At 38.8% G+C, this 17738-nt stretch overlaps 1 protein-coding gene across 1 annotated transcript in view; it reads left to right on the top strand.

Annotated features, from left to right (window-relative positions):
- The first annotated feature begins 147 nt into the window (after positions 1 to 147).
- Positions 148 to 17738, top strand: part of OGFOD3 (2-oxoglutarate and iron dependent oxygenase domain containing 3) — a 72385-nt gene continuing 54794 nt past the window's right edge. The window contains exons 1-2 of the mRNA XM_072640913.1: positions 148 to 327; positions 9893 to 10110. Coding sequence (XP_072497014.1) covers positions 236 to 327; positions 9893 to 10110 — 310 coding nt within the window. The 5' untranslated portion in view covers positions 148 to 235. The remainder of the gene's footprint in view (positions 328 to 9892; positions 10111 to 17738) is intronic.

Raw genomic sequence — 17738 nt, forward strand, 5'->3', positions numbered from 1 at the left:
CGGCCGGACGCTCCGCCCAGCCCAGCCCAGCCCAGCCGCGGCCCGGCCCCTAGCTCCCGGCTACTGCACAGATTGCTCGGTCCAAGACCTCCAGTCCTAAGAGCCGATGGCCGATCGCGTCGCTCTGCGCTCAGTCTCCTCTAGAAGATCTGCACGCCGAGAGCCCGGGCCTCCTTCCGGGGGAGGCGTGACTGCCGCTGGCGGGCACGGGCCTCGGTAGGCTGGTGGCTGTGCCATGGCAGCTACGCGGCGCGCCGGCGGGGCTAAAGCGACCCAAGGCGGCCCGTCAGCTGGGCCAGAGTCGGTGCCAGCGCGGCGCCTGGGCAGGTAGAGGCGATGGTGGCGCTGCCAGGGAGGGAGGAGGGAACAGAGGAGGGATCGGGGGACGGACATCGGGAAAGCTCGGCTCGGTCCGGCTTGGCCTCTGGCCATCACAGCCTGTGCTGACTGGGACCGAAGAAGAACCCACTATGGCTCTGCACCTTCATTTCCGTCTAGGGCGGTGGGATGGCTGCTGGGCTGGGCTGCCTCCTCCTCTGGCATCTCTGCTGTGCCCTCCGTGCCATGCTGTTGTTATGGAGTTATGCATAGTAAGCCAGCGCTCCGTACAGGTTTGCTAATGAGTCTATGGATGACCACTTAGAAGTGGTGACTAATGGGCAGCCAGGTGGCTCTATGGGTAGAGCAGTGGGACCTGGAGTCTGGAAGAGCTGAGTTCAAACTTAGCCTCAGGCGCTGGTTGTGTGACCCTGGGCAAGTCGCTTAATCCTATTTGCCTCGGTTTCCTCAATGAGCTAGAGAAGGTAATGGCGAATCTCTCCAGTATCTTTGCCAAGAAAGCCCCAGCTGGGGTCAGAAACAGTCTGAAACGACTAAGCAAGAAGTACAGGCTTAAAAGTATCTTCCCTTGTGCCATCATGTTGGGTACAGAATGTAGAATTCTGGAGAGAAGGTCTGCTTTTTTGGGGGGTGAGGGTGGTATTGAGCGTTTTGTTATTTTAAAATCTCAGGGACAGCTCCAGCTGGGGACCCGCAAGCTTTCAGTGTTCCCAAAGTGATCTGATCCAGAGTAAAGTCTGATTGCTGGCTTCTTCCCACCCCACCCCTCAGTCTGAGCTTTGCAAGTTCCTGAGTGGTTTATATCAAATTAGACTTCAGACTTATCCACTCTACCAGCCAGGAGCCCTGTTGATTCAGAGGGACAGTCCTTCAGCTTCACATTTCATCTGAAATTCTTGCCCTAGTTATTCTCCTGCAGGGTTCAGAGTGGGTTAGAAACTGGGACTGAGAGCTTGCCCTTCTGGGATGTCAGCCTCATAACTGCTGCTTTAATCGGAAACAGTTCCTCTCCAAGTGTTTTTCGGTCTTTTGACTTATTTTATTCTTTTTTGATGTCTCATGGAAACATTAGTTTCCACTTGACCAATTCAAGTTTTTGAAGTTATTTTCTTCAGTATCTTTGTGACTCTTTTACTGAGCTGTAATTCTCTTTTTTATAATTTTCTTGTATTGTTCTCATTTAGTTTCCCAATTTTTCTTCTGTTACTTTATTTGATTTTTAAAATAATTTTTTACTATGAAATAAGTTTCTTGCCTTAGCTCTTCTAGGAATTCCTGTTGGGCTTGTGTCCCATCTACATTTTTCCTTTACAGCTTTGCTTGTAAATGTTTCCAAGTTATTGTCTTCTGAATTTTGTATCTTTAAGTTCCTTGTTAGTAACTTTTCATCATCTGTTTTTTTTCTTTTTCATTTTTCCAGCCTATTTCTTGACTTTGAACTTTGGTCACTTCTGTGAATGGAAGCGGGGAACGTTTGGTCTGGGCTTTTGTCTTTTATGTCTTTCTGCTGTTTTCACAGGTCAGTAGGTGCCTGTTTTTGGTGCTTTCAATGTGGTATGGTCTGGGAAGAAGTCCTGGTCTGTGCTCTGGTCCTTATACAGTTAGGGACCCTGTTCCCTTATGACCTACCACTCCTCTCTGCCCTGAAACTACAACCTAAAACTGGGTAATGAGTGACAGAGCTGCCAGTACCTGATTCTGTACCCAGTGCTAGTAGTGTGGTTTCTTGGGATCTCTTTCTGAGTAGGTATTCAGTCCCCTTACATTCCCTGGGTGCTGCTGCTGCCTTAACAGCTCATAGCCTGTCCCAGTCCTAGTGTCCACAGACCTCTCCTATCTTCCTAAGCTGCCCTGGGCTAGAAAAATGACTCACTGACTTTTTCTTAGTTTCCCCACTCAGAATTTAGTTTGGCATGTTTTTTTTTTTTTTTTAAGTTGTTATAGAAGGAAAATGTTGGAAGAGCTCTGGCAGAAATGCTGGTTTTACTTTGCTATCTTGATTCAACTACCTTGCTCCTCTTTTAGTACACAGCATAGGGCATGTGTCTGGATCTGCAACCTAGAGCTGGGCAGTAGAAGACAAAGCTTCAAATGCCCCATCAAATGCCCCATTTTTGTTTGGGAGTGCCCTGGCATGTGTCTGGGACCTCTGATTGCCCTGGTACACATCATTTCCCTATGTTGTGTTGTTCTGTGTGCAGCACTCCTGGCCCGACCCAGTCCTCTATGTCTTTAGACCTTTATGTTTCTCTAAGTTGCCTTTGGCTGAAAAAATGATTTACTGTGATTCTTTGCTAGATTTCCCTATCAGAATGTAGTCTGGTATTTTCTAGATATGTTTGGTGGAGTTCACTACTTCCTGCTAGTTTTCTACCTTGACTTCACCTTTTAACATAGTGATCTTAATCCAGGTCCTATTTCTTTCATAATCTTGTCCCCCTGCCTTTCCAAATTTATGCCTTACCTCTCTGCCATATACTTTTCAATCCAGTGCCACTGGTCTCCTTGCTGCTTTGTGAACAAGACTGAACAAGACTGTGTATTTTCTCTGGTTGTCACCCCATGCCTGAAATTTCCTCTCTTCTCATTTCTACCTGCTGGCTTCCTTGGTTTCTTCCAAAACTCAGATGTGAGAATGGAGAGCATTTCAGGCATGGGAGATAAGCACTGCAGAGGCCTAGGGATGGGATATAGTTTGTCTTGTGTGAACAGCAAGTAGACTAGTGTAGCTGGATTGTAGAGTGCATAGAAGGAAGTAATGTGTAAGAACACTGGAAAGGTAGAAAAGAACCATGTTGTGATGAGCTTTAAGTGCCAATCAAAGAACCTTGTCTTAGGGGAAATAGGGAATCATTAAAATTTATTAAGTAAAAGATGTGTGTATCAGAGTGGGAAGAGTCTTGGGTGATTAAGAGATTGGGTTATTGCAATAAGCCAGGTGAGAGTTGATGAAACCCTGAGCTAATGAGTTGATTGTATGAGTGGAAAAGAGCAGGTTTTATAGAGATGTTATGGTTATAGTAATGACAAGAATCTCCCGGAAGTTTTTATCAAGTTTTTCCCTGAGGTCATTTATATTTTCTTCTTCATCAAACACCACGGTATTGAGTTCTATTGTTTATGAATCTTCATTGTCTAGTCTGTTCCATTGATCTCTTTATTCTTTAATCAGTACTAGATGGTTTGATGAATGCTGCTTTATAATCTAGTTTGAGGTCTGGACATGCTATTCCTTTGCTAAAGTTATTAATTCTTTCAACTAGTTTTTAGTTGATCCTCTAGGATTCTCCAAGTATGCCTTCATATCATCTGCAAAGAGTGATAGCTATTTCCTCATTGCCTGTTGTAATTCCTTCAATTTCTTTTTCTTCTCTTATTGCTTTATCTAGCATTTCTATTATAATACTGAATAATAGTAGTAAAAATGGGCATCTTTGCTTTATCCCTGATATTATTGGGAAGGCTTCTATCTTATGCCCATTATACGTAGTACTTGAATATGGTTTTAGATAACTCCTTTTCTATAAGGTGTTCAGATACTCCTTATTTTAAGGAAAGCTCTATTTCTGTGCTTTCTAGTGTCTTTAACAGGAATGACTCGTATATTGTCAAAAGCTTTTTCTGCATCTATTGAGATAATCATATAATTTTTGTTGGTTTTATTATTGATATGGTCAGTTATGCTGATAGTTTCACTACAGTTGAACCAGTCCTACATTCCTGGTATAAATTCCACCTTGTATATATGATCTTTGTGATATATTGCTGTAATCTCCTAGCTAGTATTTTATTGAAAATTTTCATATCATTATTCGTTAGGGAAATTGGTCTGGCGTTTTCTTTCTCTGTATTTGTTCTTCCTGTTTAAGTTATCAACACCATGCTTGTGTCATAAAAAGAATTTGGTAGATCTCCTTTTTTGCCTCTTTCCAAATAATTTATATAGCATTGGAATTAATTGATCTTTAAATGTTTGATAAAATTCACTTGTGAATCCATCTTATCCTGGGGGTTTTTCCTTAAGGAGCTCATTGGAGGTCTGTTCAATTTCTTTTTTTCTAAATGGGGCTATTTAAGTTTTTCCTCTTTTGTTAATCTGGATAATTTATATTTTTGTAAATATTCATCTATTTCACTTAGATTATTAGATTTATTAGCATATAATAAGCAAAATAGCTCTTGATAATTGCTTTAAATTCCTCTTCATTCCTTTATATTTTTGATACTGGTAATTTGGTTTCTTCTTTCTTTTTAAAAAAGATTAAAATTAATCAGTGATTAAATTTAATCAATTAAAATTATCTATTTTATTGTTCCCCCCACCCCAAAACCAGCTTCTAGTCTTATTTTTTAACTCAGTGATTTTCTTACTTTCAATGTTATTAATCTCTCTTTTGCTTTCAAATTTACAGTTTAACTGGGAATTTTTATTTGTTTTTTTCTTGTAGCTTTTTTAACTCCATGCCCAATTCATTGATCTGTTCTTTCTCTATTTTATTGATACAAGCATTTAGAAATATGAATTTTCCCCTAAGTACTGCTTTGATTGCATTCCATAAATTTTGGAATGTTGTCTCATTGTTTCATTTGGTTGCCTACAGAAATTCATCGGTATTATACATCATTTTCATGATGGCATGCTTGCATTGGTTCTGGATGATGGACAATGTTCTTGCTCTTTTCCCAGTCACCAGTGGTGTGTAACAGGGCTGTGTGCTTGCTCCCACAGATATCTTCAGCAGTGTTGTCAGACATGTTTAATGAGGATGAAAATGACATCCAGGTCAGCTACCACACTGATAATTTTTATTATTTACTTTGAAAAGGCTACAAGTCAAGACTAAAGTGGAAGGAGAATTAGTCTGTGACTTTTTGCAGATGTTTGTATATTCAGTGTAGCCTCTGAGGCTGAGATGAAACAAAATATGGATTAATTTTCTGCTGCTTGAACAAGACTCTGTGCTAATTTTGGGTTAACAATTAACACCAATAAAACAGAGGTTCTCCACTAGCCAGTGCCACACCATCCGTATGTGGAACTATTGGTTACAGCAGATGGAGAAATTTTGAATGCTGTGGATAATCACTTACCCTTGGTAGTATACTTTTCAGGAATGTCCATGTAGATGATGAAGTTGGTTGATGCATGCATTGCCAGAGCTAGCTCAGTGTTTGGGAAACTCCAAAGGAAGTGTAGGAGAGAAGAGATACTAAACTGCCTACCAAACTGAAGCTCTACAGAGCCACTGGGTTGACCACATTGTTATATGCCTGTGAAACCTGGACATTATACCAGCTCTATGCCTTAAAAAATTAATTGCTTCCATTTGAATTGTCATAGTAAGATTCAGAAGATCTCCTAGCAAATGTATCGGACACTGAAGTCTTTTCTCAAACTGAACTGCCAAGCATTAAAACTCTACTGCAAAGAGTGCAATTCTGGGCTGGCCACGTTATTCAAATGCCAAATATATGTTTGTCAGAAAGATTATTTTATGGAGAACTCACACAGATGTCAGAAAGAGTGGTAGGAGGACACTTTCAAGGTCTCTCTGAAGAATTTTGGAATAGATTTTAAGATATGGGAGACATTGGCACAGGATTGCCCAGTGTAGTGTATCTGCAACAAAGAAGGCACTGTGCTCTATGAGCAAAGTGTAATTGCAATAACTCTAAAGCAACATGAGATGTGAAAATTTAGAGATGCTCCAAACATTCATATTTACGTCCAGTATGTGGCAGAGCCTTGACCCCAACATAGTGATACCATTTTGGCCCTCTTCGAGAATTAAGGATAACCAACTAACTTTAGGATTCAATTATTTCATTTCCAATTAATTTTTAATCTGTGTTTCCACAGCACTTTATTCAACGTAGTTTTTACTTTATTACGATCTGAAAAGGATGCACTTAATATTTTTGTTTTTCTGCATTTGGCTGTGAGGTTTTTATGCCCTAATATGTGGCCAGTTTTTGTGTAAGTGCCATGTACTGCTGAGAAAAAGGTATATTCCTTTCTCTTCCCATTCAGTTTTTTCCTGAGGTCTATCATATATGTAGCTTTGCTGAATTCTATTCATTTCTTCTTTCTTTTTATTTTTTGGTTAGATTAATCTAGTTCTGAAAGGAGCTAGTTGAGTCCCCCTCTAGGATGGTTTTACTGTTTATTTCCTCCCATAACTCATTTAACTTTTCCTTTGAGAATTTGGATGCTGTACTATTTGGTGTGCATATGTTTAGTGTTGCTATTACATCGTTGTCTATGATACTTTTTTTTAGCAAAATGTAGTTTCCCTGCTTATCTCTTTTAATTAGATCTATTTTTGCTTTTGCTTTGTCTGAGATCATGATTGTTACCCCTGATTTTTTTTTCCTTCAGCTGAAGCATAAGGATTTCACTCTAGTCCCTTTTCTTTATTCTGTGTGTCTCTGCTTCAAGTGTGTTTCTTGTAAATTAGCATAATATAGAATTCTGGTTCTTAATCCACTCTACCATCCCATTCTGTTTTACAGGTAATTTCATCCCATTTACTTTCACAGTTATGACAGCTTACTGTTTATTTTCCTCCATCCTGCTTTTTTTTCCTGTTTATCCTTTTCTCTCCTTTCATGCTCTCCCTCTTCAAAATTGTTTTGCTTCTGACCACAACTTCCCCCAGTTTTCTTTCCCTTCATTCTCTCCCCCATTCTGCTTTCCCCCTTCTCTTCTGCTTCATTGTAGAGCAACATAGATTTCTATACGTAACTGAGTGTTTAAGTTATTCCCTCTTTGAACCAATTCTGATAAGAGTAAGGTTTAAGAATTGCCTGCCATCTCCCCTCACCCTAAGTTCTTCACTGTAAAAGCTCTTTCATATCTTTTTAATGTGAGATAATTTCCCCTATTCTATCTTTCCCTTTTTCCTCCTAGTGCATCCCCTTTTCTTATCCCTTAATTTTATTTTATTTTATTTTTAGGATATCATCCTATCATAGTCAACTCACACCTGTGCCCTCTGTCTATATACTTTTTAAGTTCTTCAGTGAATTTTTGTACCTCTTTTTCCATTTGGCCACTTCTTCTTTTTAAGGAATTCTTCTCTTTAGTGGATTTTTCTGCCTATTCTATTTTTTAGGTTTTATTTCTGTTTTTGGCCTATTCTATTTTTTAGGTTCTTATTTTCTTCAGTATGTGTGCATGTGTGTGTGCTTTGTGTGTGTCTCCTTTACCAAGCTGTTGACTCTTTCTTGCATCACTTTCATTTCTTTTCCCCATTTTTTCTCTGCTTCCCTTATTTGATTTTTAAACTCCTTTTTGAGTCCTTCCAGGGCCTGAGACTAATTCACATTTTTCTTTGAGGCTTTGTATATAGCTGCTTTGATCTCGTCCTCTTCTTCTGAGTTTCTATTTGGATCTTCCTAACATCATAGTAACTTTCTGTTATTTGGTTCTTTTTTTGATGTTTGCTCATATGACTTTTAACTTTATGTTAAAGTTGGGCTCTGCTCCCTGGAGGGGGCATTGTCCCAAGCCTCAGGATTTTTGTGCTGTTGTGTTCAGAACTAGTTATGGGCATCTGTAAGTTTTCAGTTTTTCCAATGTGGTATGATTTAAGGAAAGTGTGATAACTGCTCTGGCCTGTGCTCTGGTCTGTGAGTGACCACAGGCATTCTTTTCCAACCTGAAACTGTGACCAGGGTTCCTGATCCTCCTTGCCTTGGGACTGTTATCCAGAACTGAGTATGGGCAATGCAGCAAAGTTTTGCACCCACCACTAGCAGAGGATCTTCTGTAATTTCCTCTTGATTAGTTGTCTGACCCCTTACTGTCTAAGGACCAAGAGGTCCAGAAGGTGCTTCTGCTGATTTAGTTGTCCCCAAGGCTTGCTGCTGGCTTGCACTAGGCATAGTTCATTAATGCCTTCCTGGTACAGGGGCTCAGGACCTCACTGCTAACTTGGCACTGGACTGGGGGCCTTGCTCCTGGTTTGTGCCAGTTTGTGGGGCTTTGCTGCTGGCTTTTGCTGGGGCAGCCTGGGCTGGACTGCATTCCACTCTCTCCTCAGTGAGACAGATTTTTCCTCCTAACCTTCTAAGTTATCTTGGCTGGAAAAATGTTTTACACCATCCTTTAGTCGGTTTTGCTGCTCCAGATTTCCTTTTGAGGTATTTTAATATTGTTTTGAATGGAATTTGGGAGAAGTCAGGAAATTCCCTGCCTTGTCTAACTCCTTCATTTCTCTTAAACTACTCAGAAAAAGCATATTTTGGTTCCATGTTCTACCCAAATTTTATAAGGTCTTCTGTCTCTCTTCAACTGTTGTCACTTTGTTTTATTTTACATAAAGGAAATGTATTCTGTCTGTTCTATCTCTTGTATAAAGGAAACCTATCTATTCATAGATGTCTGAACTCTTCTATTACATCTGGATGGCTCCTTTTTCTGCTATTTACATTTTCCCTCTTGATTTATCCACTTATGGTTGGCAGCTAGATGGTGCAGTGGACAGAGCACCACTGCAGGAGTCAGGAGGACCTGAGTTCAAATTTCACCTCAGACACTTGACACTCACTAGCTGTGTGACCTTGGGCAAGTCACTTAACCCCGATTGCCTCATCCTGGGTCATTTCTAGTCATCCTGATGAATATCTGGTCACTGGATTCAGATGACTCTGGAGAAGTGAGGCTGGTGACCTGCACAGCCCTCCCTCACTCAAAGGAGTCAAGTCAAGTGCAAGTCATGCCATTATTTCTGTGATGGCATGGTCTTCTTTGGCAATGAAGGATGAACACACATCCACTTATGGCTAAGGTCTTTGAGTTTTCTTCTGAGATCTTTGGTAATTTCAGTCTTTCCCCTCCTCATTTTCTCCTATTCCTCACCTTTCTTTCTTATAGTAGTTGCCCTGGGTGGATCTCAAGGTGTCTCAACCTCTTCACACACTAAGCATTTCACAGTTCACCACCTAGGTCTTTGCCCCACATGACTTTTGGGGAGATAGAAGTGGCTCTAGCTGGATGCTGTCCTATTTCCTTTAGGCTTAGTTGATTGCTGCAAAGCTCCCCACATTTGATGTCCTATCTTTTTATCCCTCTTCCTTAGTTCTCAGGTCTAATGTTTCATAGTGCTGCTGTTATACCCAGGAGTGATTTCTGTCCTTTGGAGTCTGAATCTTAGAGGATCTTAGGAAGAGTTGGGGTGTGGAGTTGCACCTTATTTCAAGCCTGGACACCAGCCACGCAGATTACCACACAGTTAAAAGTGTTAGATACTGCTTTGTCCTGGAATGTTTATATATGTAGTTTTACCTCCCTCTCCATCTTGATTGTGACTGCCTTGTGGAGGGGAGCTGTGTTTCATGTTTCTTCTGAAAGCCTGTTAGATGCTCGATAATTATTTGGTGAGTGACATAAAGCTCTGGTTAAATTTCACTTAGCTATGGACTCTGGGAATATTTATTGCAGGAGTAATATGAGACAGCTGCAGTACTGTTGTAAGACTTAGTTGTTTGTATTGCAAAATTCAGTCGCATGTTAGATGAAAATTGATATTAGTTTATTTTCTATTCCTAGTATCAAGAAGAATCGAGCCCATCATGAATCCCAGAGGAAATGGTTGAAAATTTCATTTTGGGGATCATCTGGTCTACTTGCCAGTCTTTTATTGTGGAGCTTTTTGAATGGTGATGATGGTGTCACTGAAGTTCTGGCTCGTCATAATGAAATTCTGCAGAACAGGTTTATTGAGGTGATTTGTTCTGACGATTATGAGAGTCACAAAAGATTTGAAGGTACTGGTTCCCTTCATAAATGTTCCTTGTTTCCCCTCAAGGATAGTGCTGTGGTATAAGGGGCGATTATAAAGTACCAGTTCAGTAAATTTCATTACAATGTTCCCAGGATCTTTTAGCCTTGAAAAGGAGAGCAGGTTAAGGTCATAACCCTGAATTTGGTATTTATATGCAGCATTTAAAAATCAATTGTACTCATCTTAGGAAATTGGTCATTATAAACGTCACATCATTAATTTCACATTTTAGATATGTAAGCATAGTTTATATTACTATATTTATATAGTTTATATAACATTTTCAGCGTAAAATATTCCTATCACCACTCTCTGTGCATAAACCAATTAAAAAGGTGGAGTTTGCATTGTAACAATGGTAAGCAGCAATGATGAAAATTTTACATTGTTTTTATGCTTGAGAAGAGTAAAATACAGATTTTAGTTGATTCATTTCATGTTTTACATTATGTCCTCTTCAATCTCTCTCAATCTTCTGGCTCCTTCATTGCTATCTACAAACATATTCATGTCTCCCCCATTCTTAAAAAGCCCTCACTTGATTTCAGTATATTCACTAGCCATTGTCCCATGCCTCTCCTCCTCCTTGCTGCTATGCTCCTTGGCAATACTGTCTCCATTTGGTTCTTCCTTTTTTCTCTGTCTCTTCTAAACCTTCTGCAGTCTGGCTTCTTCATTATTCCAGTGAGACGGCTCTCCCCCCAATTATCAGAGTTCTCTTGATTGCCACATTTAATCTTCTTTTCTCCTTCTCAATCCTTTTTGACCTCTCTGCAACATTTTACTCTAGCAATCACTATCCCCTTTTGGATACTCTTTCTTCCCTAGGTTTTTGTGATACTGTTCTCTCCTTTTATATGTCCGATGGCTTATCATGGTTTCCTTTGCCTTGTAGATGTCCTCCAAGCTCTGTCCTATTCCCCCTTCTATTTTCCTTCTATGTTGTATCATTTGCTGATATCGTTATTTTGAACTTCTTTGACTTCTCCATCATATTCCCTTCTAACCTTCCCTTCTAACCTAATGCTTCCAATCACCCAAACTTGTAACCTTGGTGGGCATCCTCCCCTTCTTGCCACTCATATAGCCACAACCCTAGTTCAGATCTTCATCACTTCTGAACTGAACTAACGCAATTGTCTTTTTTCTTTCCTTTTTTTAATTATAGAGGTATTTTTAAATACTTTTAAAATTTTAGTCAACAAGCATTTATTTTCTCTCCTGCCCCTCCCAACAGAATAAAAGAAAGCTCTCATAACAAATTTATATATGTATACATATATATATATTTACATATATATGTATATGTATGTGTGTATGTATATGGTCAAGCAAGACAATTTCCCAGGTGAGGTCTTGTACAAAAATACATTTCTCATTTTGTGTCTTGAGTCCATTTCCTTTCTTTCAGGAACTTGGCAGCATTTTTGTCCTCATTTCTCTTCAATCAAAGTCAGTTACTGCATTGATCAGAGTTCTAAAATCTTTCAAACTTGTTTAGTACAGAGTTTTCTATATAGATTTATTATTGTATATATTGTTTTCCTGGTTCAGCTCACGTCATGTTGCAATAGTTCATACAAGTCTTACCAGGTTTCTCAGAAATTCTTTGAAAATTCCTTTTTGTCATTTCTTATGGAACAGTAGCATTCCATTGCGTTTATCTATAGTTATTTGTTCAGCCATTACCCAAATGATGCATAACCCCTTAGACTCCTACAAAAAGAGCTGCCATAAATACCTTTGTACCTTTGGGTTCTTTTTTTCTTTGATTTTTTAGGGTATAGATAGTAGCAGTATTGCTTGATCAAAGGGTATGTACTATTTAGTAACTTTTTGATTTCAAAAAGTAATAAATTGCTTTCTAGAATGTCTGCATCAGCAGTGCATTTCCTGTTTTTCTGTAGCCTTTTCAATATTTGTCATTTTTCTTTTTTTTTTTGTCAACTTTGCCAATCTGATGAGTGTGAGGTGAGACCTCAGAGTTGCATTAATTTGCATCACTCTAACTCTTAGTGCTTGGAACATTTTTCACATTCCTATTGGTAACTTGAATTTCTTCCTTTGAAAATTGCCTTTTTATATTCTTTTGATGATTTATTAGTTGAGGAATGACTTACTCTTACAAATCAGTTCCCTGCGTGTCTTAGAAATGAGACATTTATCAGAGAAATTTGCTGGAAAGATCATTTCTACTTAACTTTTTCTAACTTAGCTGTGTTGATTTTATTTTTGCAAAATTTTTAAATTTCATACAATCAAGATCATTTATTTTAACTTTTGTAACCCTCTCTTTATCCTTTAGTCATAGACTGTTCCCCTGTCCATAAATGTGAAAGGTATTTCTACATTCTTTCTCTAATATTTTTATGATGTGACCCTTTCTACCCAGGTAGCATTTTGGAATTAATTGTTGTGTACTTGTTAGTGTAAATCTAATTTCTGCCATATTATTTTCTAGTTTTCCCAGAGGTTATTGTAAAATATTGAGTTTTTACCCAAATAGCTGGACTCATTGATCATTAGTCTACAATGTTCATTTTCATTTCTGTATTGTATAGCTAATCTATTCCACTGATTGACCTCTGTTTTTTAATCAGTACCAAATAATTTTATGATTACTGCTTTGAAACATCATTTGATTTCTGAAACAGGGGATCCTGTGTCCTTGAGGCCACATGATACCTTCTAGGTCCTTGAGTGCGACCTTTTGACTGAGTCTAAGTTTTACAGAACAGATCCTTTTATTAAGGGGATTTGTTTTGTGAAGTTTGGATTCAGTCAAAGGACTGCACTTGAGGACTTAGAGGGCCACATGTGGCCTCAAGACCACAAGTTCACTGCCCCTGATCTGGAAATGTAAGGCTCCCCCCTCTTTGTCACTTTTTAAAATTATCAATAGATTCTTGACCTTTTGTTCCTCTAAATAAATTTTATGAATATTTTTTTCTAAATCTATAAAGTAATCCTTTGGTAATTTGGTATAGCATAAAATTAGTAAATTAATTTAAACAGTGTTACTATTTTTATTATATTGGTTTGATCTGTCATTTTAGATCTGTTTTTGTTCCTGTAAAGAGTATTTTATAATTGTATTTGAGTAATTCCTTTCTGTCTTGGTAGTTAGATACCCAAGTGTCTTGCAAATTCTGTAGTAATTTTAAATGGAATTTCTCTTTTTATTATTCCCTATTGGCTTTTGGGGGTAATATATGCAAATAATTTATATGGATTTATTTTATATTCTGCAGCTTTGCTGAAGTTATTGTTTCAAATAATTTTTTAGTTGACTTTTCTGGTTAAACCACTCTGTCATCTGCAGAAAATGATAATTTTGTTTCCTCTTTGACTTTGCATATACACTCAGTTTCTTTCTTTTCTTTTTTTTTTTCCCCTATTACTCTAGCCAGGATTTCTAACTCATGCAGTTATTGATTTCTGTTTGGTCCATTGTAATTCTCTGGAATTCTCTTACTTGGGTGAAGTTTTACACTTTTTTTAAAGTTTATTCTTTGTCTGATTCTTTCCCCTAGAGTTTTTATTTCATCCTTTTTCCTTTTCTTCATTTTTTCTAGATATTAATGTATTTCTTTTTTTAATTTATTTATTTCTTTTTAGTTTTCAACATTCATTTGCACAAGATTTTGAGTTATAAATTTTCTCCCCATCTCTCCCCTCCCCCCACCCCAAAACACCGTGCATTCTGATTACCCCTTCCCCCAGTCTTCCCTCCCTTCTATTACACACCTCCCTTCCCTTATCCCCATCTTTTCTGTTTTCTTGTAGGGTAAGATAGATTTCAATACCATCACCTATATTTCTTATTTCCCAGTTGTGTGTAAAAACAATTTTTAACTTTTGTTTTTAAAACTTTGAGTTCCAGCTTGTCTCCCTCCCCACCTATCCCCACTGAGAAGGCAAGCAATTCAATATAAGTTATACATGTGTAGTTGTACAAAAGACTTTCATAATAGTCATGTTGTGAAAGACAACTATATTTCCCTTCATCCTATCCTGTCCCCTCCATTTATTCTATTCTCTGTTTTGACCTTGTCCCTCCCCAAAAGTGTTTACTTCTAATTATCTCCTCCTCACATTTGCCTTTTCTTCTATCATCACCTTTATACCGCACTTATCCCCTTCTCTCTTACTTTCCTGTAGTGTAAGATAGATGTTCATACCGAATTATGTGTGCATGTTATTCCCTCCTTAAGCCAAATGTGATGAGAGTAAGTTTCACTTTTCCTCTTTCACTTTCCCCATTTTACCTTCCATTAAAAAAGCTTTTTCTTGCCTCTTTTATGGAGGATAATTTGCCTCATTCCATTTCTCCCTTTCTCCTCCCAATATATTCCTCTCTTACCCCTTAATTTTTTTTTTTAGATCTCATCCCTTCCTATTCAACTCACCTTGTGCCCTCTGTCTATATGTATAATCCCTCCAACTACCCAAATACTGAGAAAAGTCTCAAGAGTTACAAATATTATCTTTCCATGTAGGAATGTAAACAGTTCAACTTTGGTAAGTCCCTTATGATTGCTCTTTCCTGTTTACCATATTCATGATTCTCTTGATTCTTGTGTTTAAAAGTCAAATTTTCTATTCAGCTCTGGTCTTTCATCAAAAATGGTTGAAAGTCCTCTATTTCACTGAATGACCATTTTTTCCCTTGAAGTATTATACTCAGTTTTGCTAGATAGGTGATTCTTGGTTTTAATCCTAACTCCTTTGACTTCTGGAATATCCTATTCCAAGCCCTTCCGTCCCTTAATGTAGAAGCTGCTAGATCTTGTGTTATCCTGATTGTATTTCCACAATACCTGAATTGTTTCTCTTTTCAATTATTTTCTCTTTGATCTGGGAACTCTGGAATTTGGCTACAATATTCCTAGGAGTTTTTCTTTTTGGATCTCTTTCAGGAGGTGAGCGGTATTTCAATATTTATTTTACCCTTTGGTTCTAGAATATCAAGGCAGTTTTCCTTGATAATTTCATGAAAGATGATGTCTAGGTTCTTTTTTTGGTCATGGCTTTCAGGTAGTCCTATAATTTTTAAATTGTCTCTCCTGGATCTGTTTTCCAGGTCAGTTGTTTTTCCAGTGAGATATTTCACATTGTCTGCTATTTTTTCATTCCTTTGGTTTTGTTTTAGAATTTCTTGATTTTTCATAAAGTTAATAGCTTTTATCTGCTCCATTCTAATCTTTAAGGAATTATTTTCTTCAGTAAGCTTTTGGACCTCCTTTTCCATCTGGCCAGTTCTGCTCTTTAGGGCATTCTTCTCCTCATTGGCTTTTTGGATCTCTTTTGCCATTTGGGTTAGTTTATTTTTTAAAATGTTATTTTCTTCAGCATTTTTGGGGTCTCCTTTAGCAAGCAGTTGACCCGTTTTTCATGCTTTTCCTTTTTTTTTTCTTTTCCATTTTTTTCATGCTTTTCTTGCATCTCTCTCATTTCTCTTCCCAATTTTTCCTCCACCTCTCTTACTTGATTTTCAAAATCCTTTTTGAGCTCTTCCATGGCCTGGGACCAATTCATATTTTTCTTGGAGGCTTTGGATGGAGGAGCTTTGACTTTGTTGTCTTCTGTTTGCGTGCTTTGGTCTTCCTTGTCACCAAAGTGTGATTCAACAGTCTGATTCTTTTTCCATTTTTGCTCATTTCCCCAGCCATTTACTTGACTTTTGAGCTCTTTGTCAAGGTGGTTCTCTGCTTCCCGTGGGGGTGGGGAGTGTAATGTCAGCCGCTTGATCCCCCACAATCTGTGGGCCTAGAGCTCCAGAAACAGTGGCTGCAGCTGCCCCTACTGCTGCTGTGGCTGCCAGGGATTCCTCCCTTGCCCTGAGACTGGGGCCAGACCACTCCACTCTCCTGCACTGGTCCCACAGGCCTTTCCCACTGACCTTCCAATTTATCCTTAGTGTTTTGGGGTCATGAAGTCTGGAAACCACCACAGGTGTGAGAGATTCAGTTTCCCCAAGGCCTGCTCAGGTCTGTGCACTCACAGCCCATATTGGGCTGTGCTCTGCTCCCAGCATGGCCAGATAGATACTTCCTGGTGACCTTCCAGGCTGTCTTGGGCAGAAGATTTGCTTCACTCCATCATTCTGTGAGTTCTGCAGCTCCAGAATTTGTTTAAAGCCATTTTTTACAGGTTTTTGGCTGGGCTTGGTGGGAGCACTCACGAACGTCTGCTGTTACTCCCCGATCTTGGCTCTGCCCTGCTTAATGTAGTTCTTTTGAAAAATCCATTTTAACATTTGAATCTCTTCTTATGGTTGGCATGCAGTGATTAGCTCCCTTTTGAGTTTCTCTAGATATTTTGGTAATGGGTTGATGTTTTCTTTGAATAACTCATTTCTTCAGCTTTAATTCTCTGAATTGGGTCTTTGTATCAGGCCTAATTTCTACCTCCTGCTGTACTTTTGACTTGAAATGGTTCAATCTATGGGTCCTCTTTATGCCTGTAAAGACCCTTATTATTTGAGTTAGATCCTTCTGTTTCTTTGAGGTTCATAGTGCAAGATCTTCAGAATCTTCACATGTGTGGTGTCTCAGGACACAGTGCTTTGTTACCTGGGCTGTATCAGTTTGAGTACTGACATTCTGCTTCGATTGTTCTGATTGCTGCTGATCCCTGGGGCTTCCAGGATTTCTATCCTTTGGATTTCTGACCTCACTGAATTGTTTTAAGGCGACCCTCTACTGTTGCTGACTATGGACATATAAACTTTTAGGCTGCATGTGTCTCTTGCTGATAGCTATTCTTCCTGGCTTGTTTACCTGTAAAGGCATACATTTTGTGCAGTCCTGGGGTAAAAGGAGTCACTTAGTTTGTCACTGGACTTTTTGATTATTATTCAGTTTCCCAGTGGAATAGGTGTATGGAAGCTTGGTGGTCTGCCACCAAACTTGGTTGTCTGCCTCTGTTCATGTAGCCATCTTGGCTGGAAATCCCCATGATCTATTAAGTTGCTGAATCTAGAGGCTTTTTCTCAATCTTCACCCCTCTTTAGCTCTTGACATCAATCATTATCTCCTGATGAATATTCTCTCTAAATTTTGTGACTATATTCTTTTCAGTTATCTCCTCTTGTTTGTCCGACTGCGTCTTCTCGGTCTTCTTTGTTGCTTTTTCATCCATATCACACCTACTAATTTTTGAAGTTTCCTAACACTCTGTCTCAGGCCCTCATCTCTTCTCCTTCCATACCAGGGATTCTTAACATAGGGTTTATGGAAAAATAAAGTGGTGACAAGTTATGAAGCGTTTTGGATACCAAACAGAAACTTTCCTATTTGATTCTGGAGGTTATAGGGAGCCTTTGGAGTTTATCAAGCAGAGGGATGAAATGATCAGACCTATACTATATCCTGTACCAAAAAATCTCTTTGACAGATAAGTGGAGGGTGAACTATTGTGAAGAGAGACATGTGACAGGAAGACCAATCAGCAGATTGTTGCTTCCATGCCCAGATATGAGGTGCTTAAAGCCTGCACCTATGTGGTGACAGTGTTAGAGGAAAGAAGGGAGTGTATATAAGAGATGTTATAATCAACAGAATAAGTTTTCTATGGGTAAATTTCAGTATGTATGTGAGTTTGGAACTT

Source organism: Notamacropus eugenii, chromosome 2 (genome assembly GCF_028372415.1).
Source record: "Notamacropus eugenii isolate mMacEug1 chromosome 2, mMacEug1.pri_v2, whole genome shotgun sequence".
NCBI lineage: Eukaryota > Metazoa > Chordata > Mammalia > Diprotodontia > Macropodidae > Notamacropus > Notamacropus eugenii.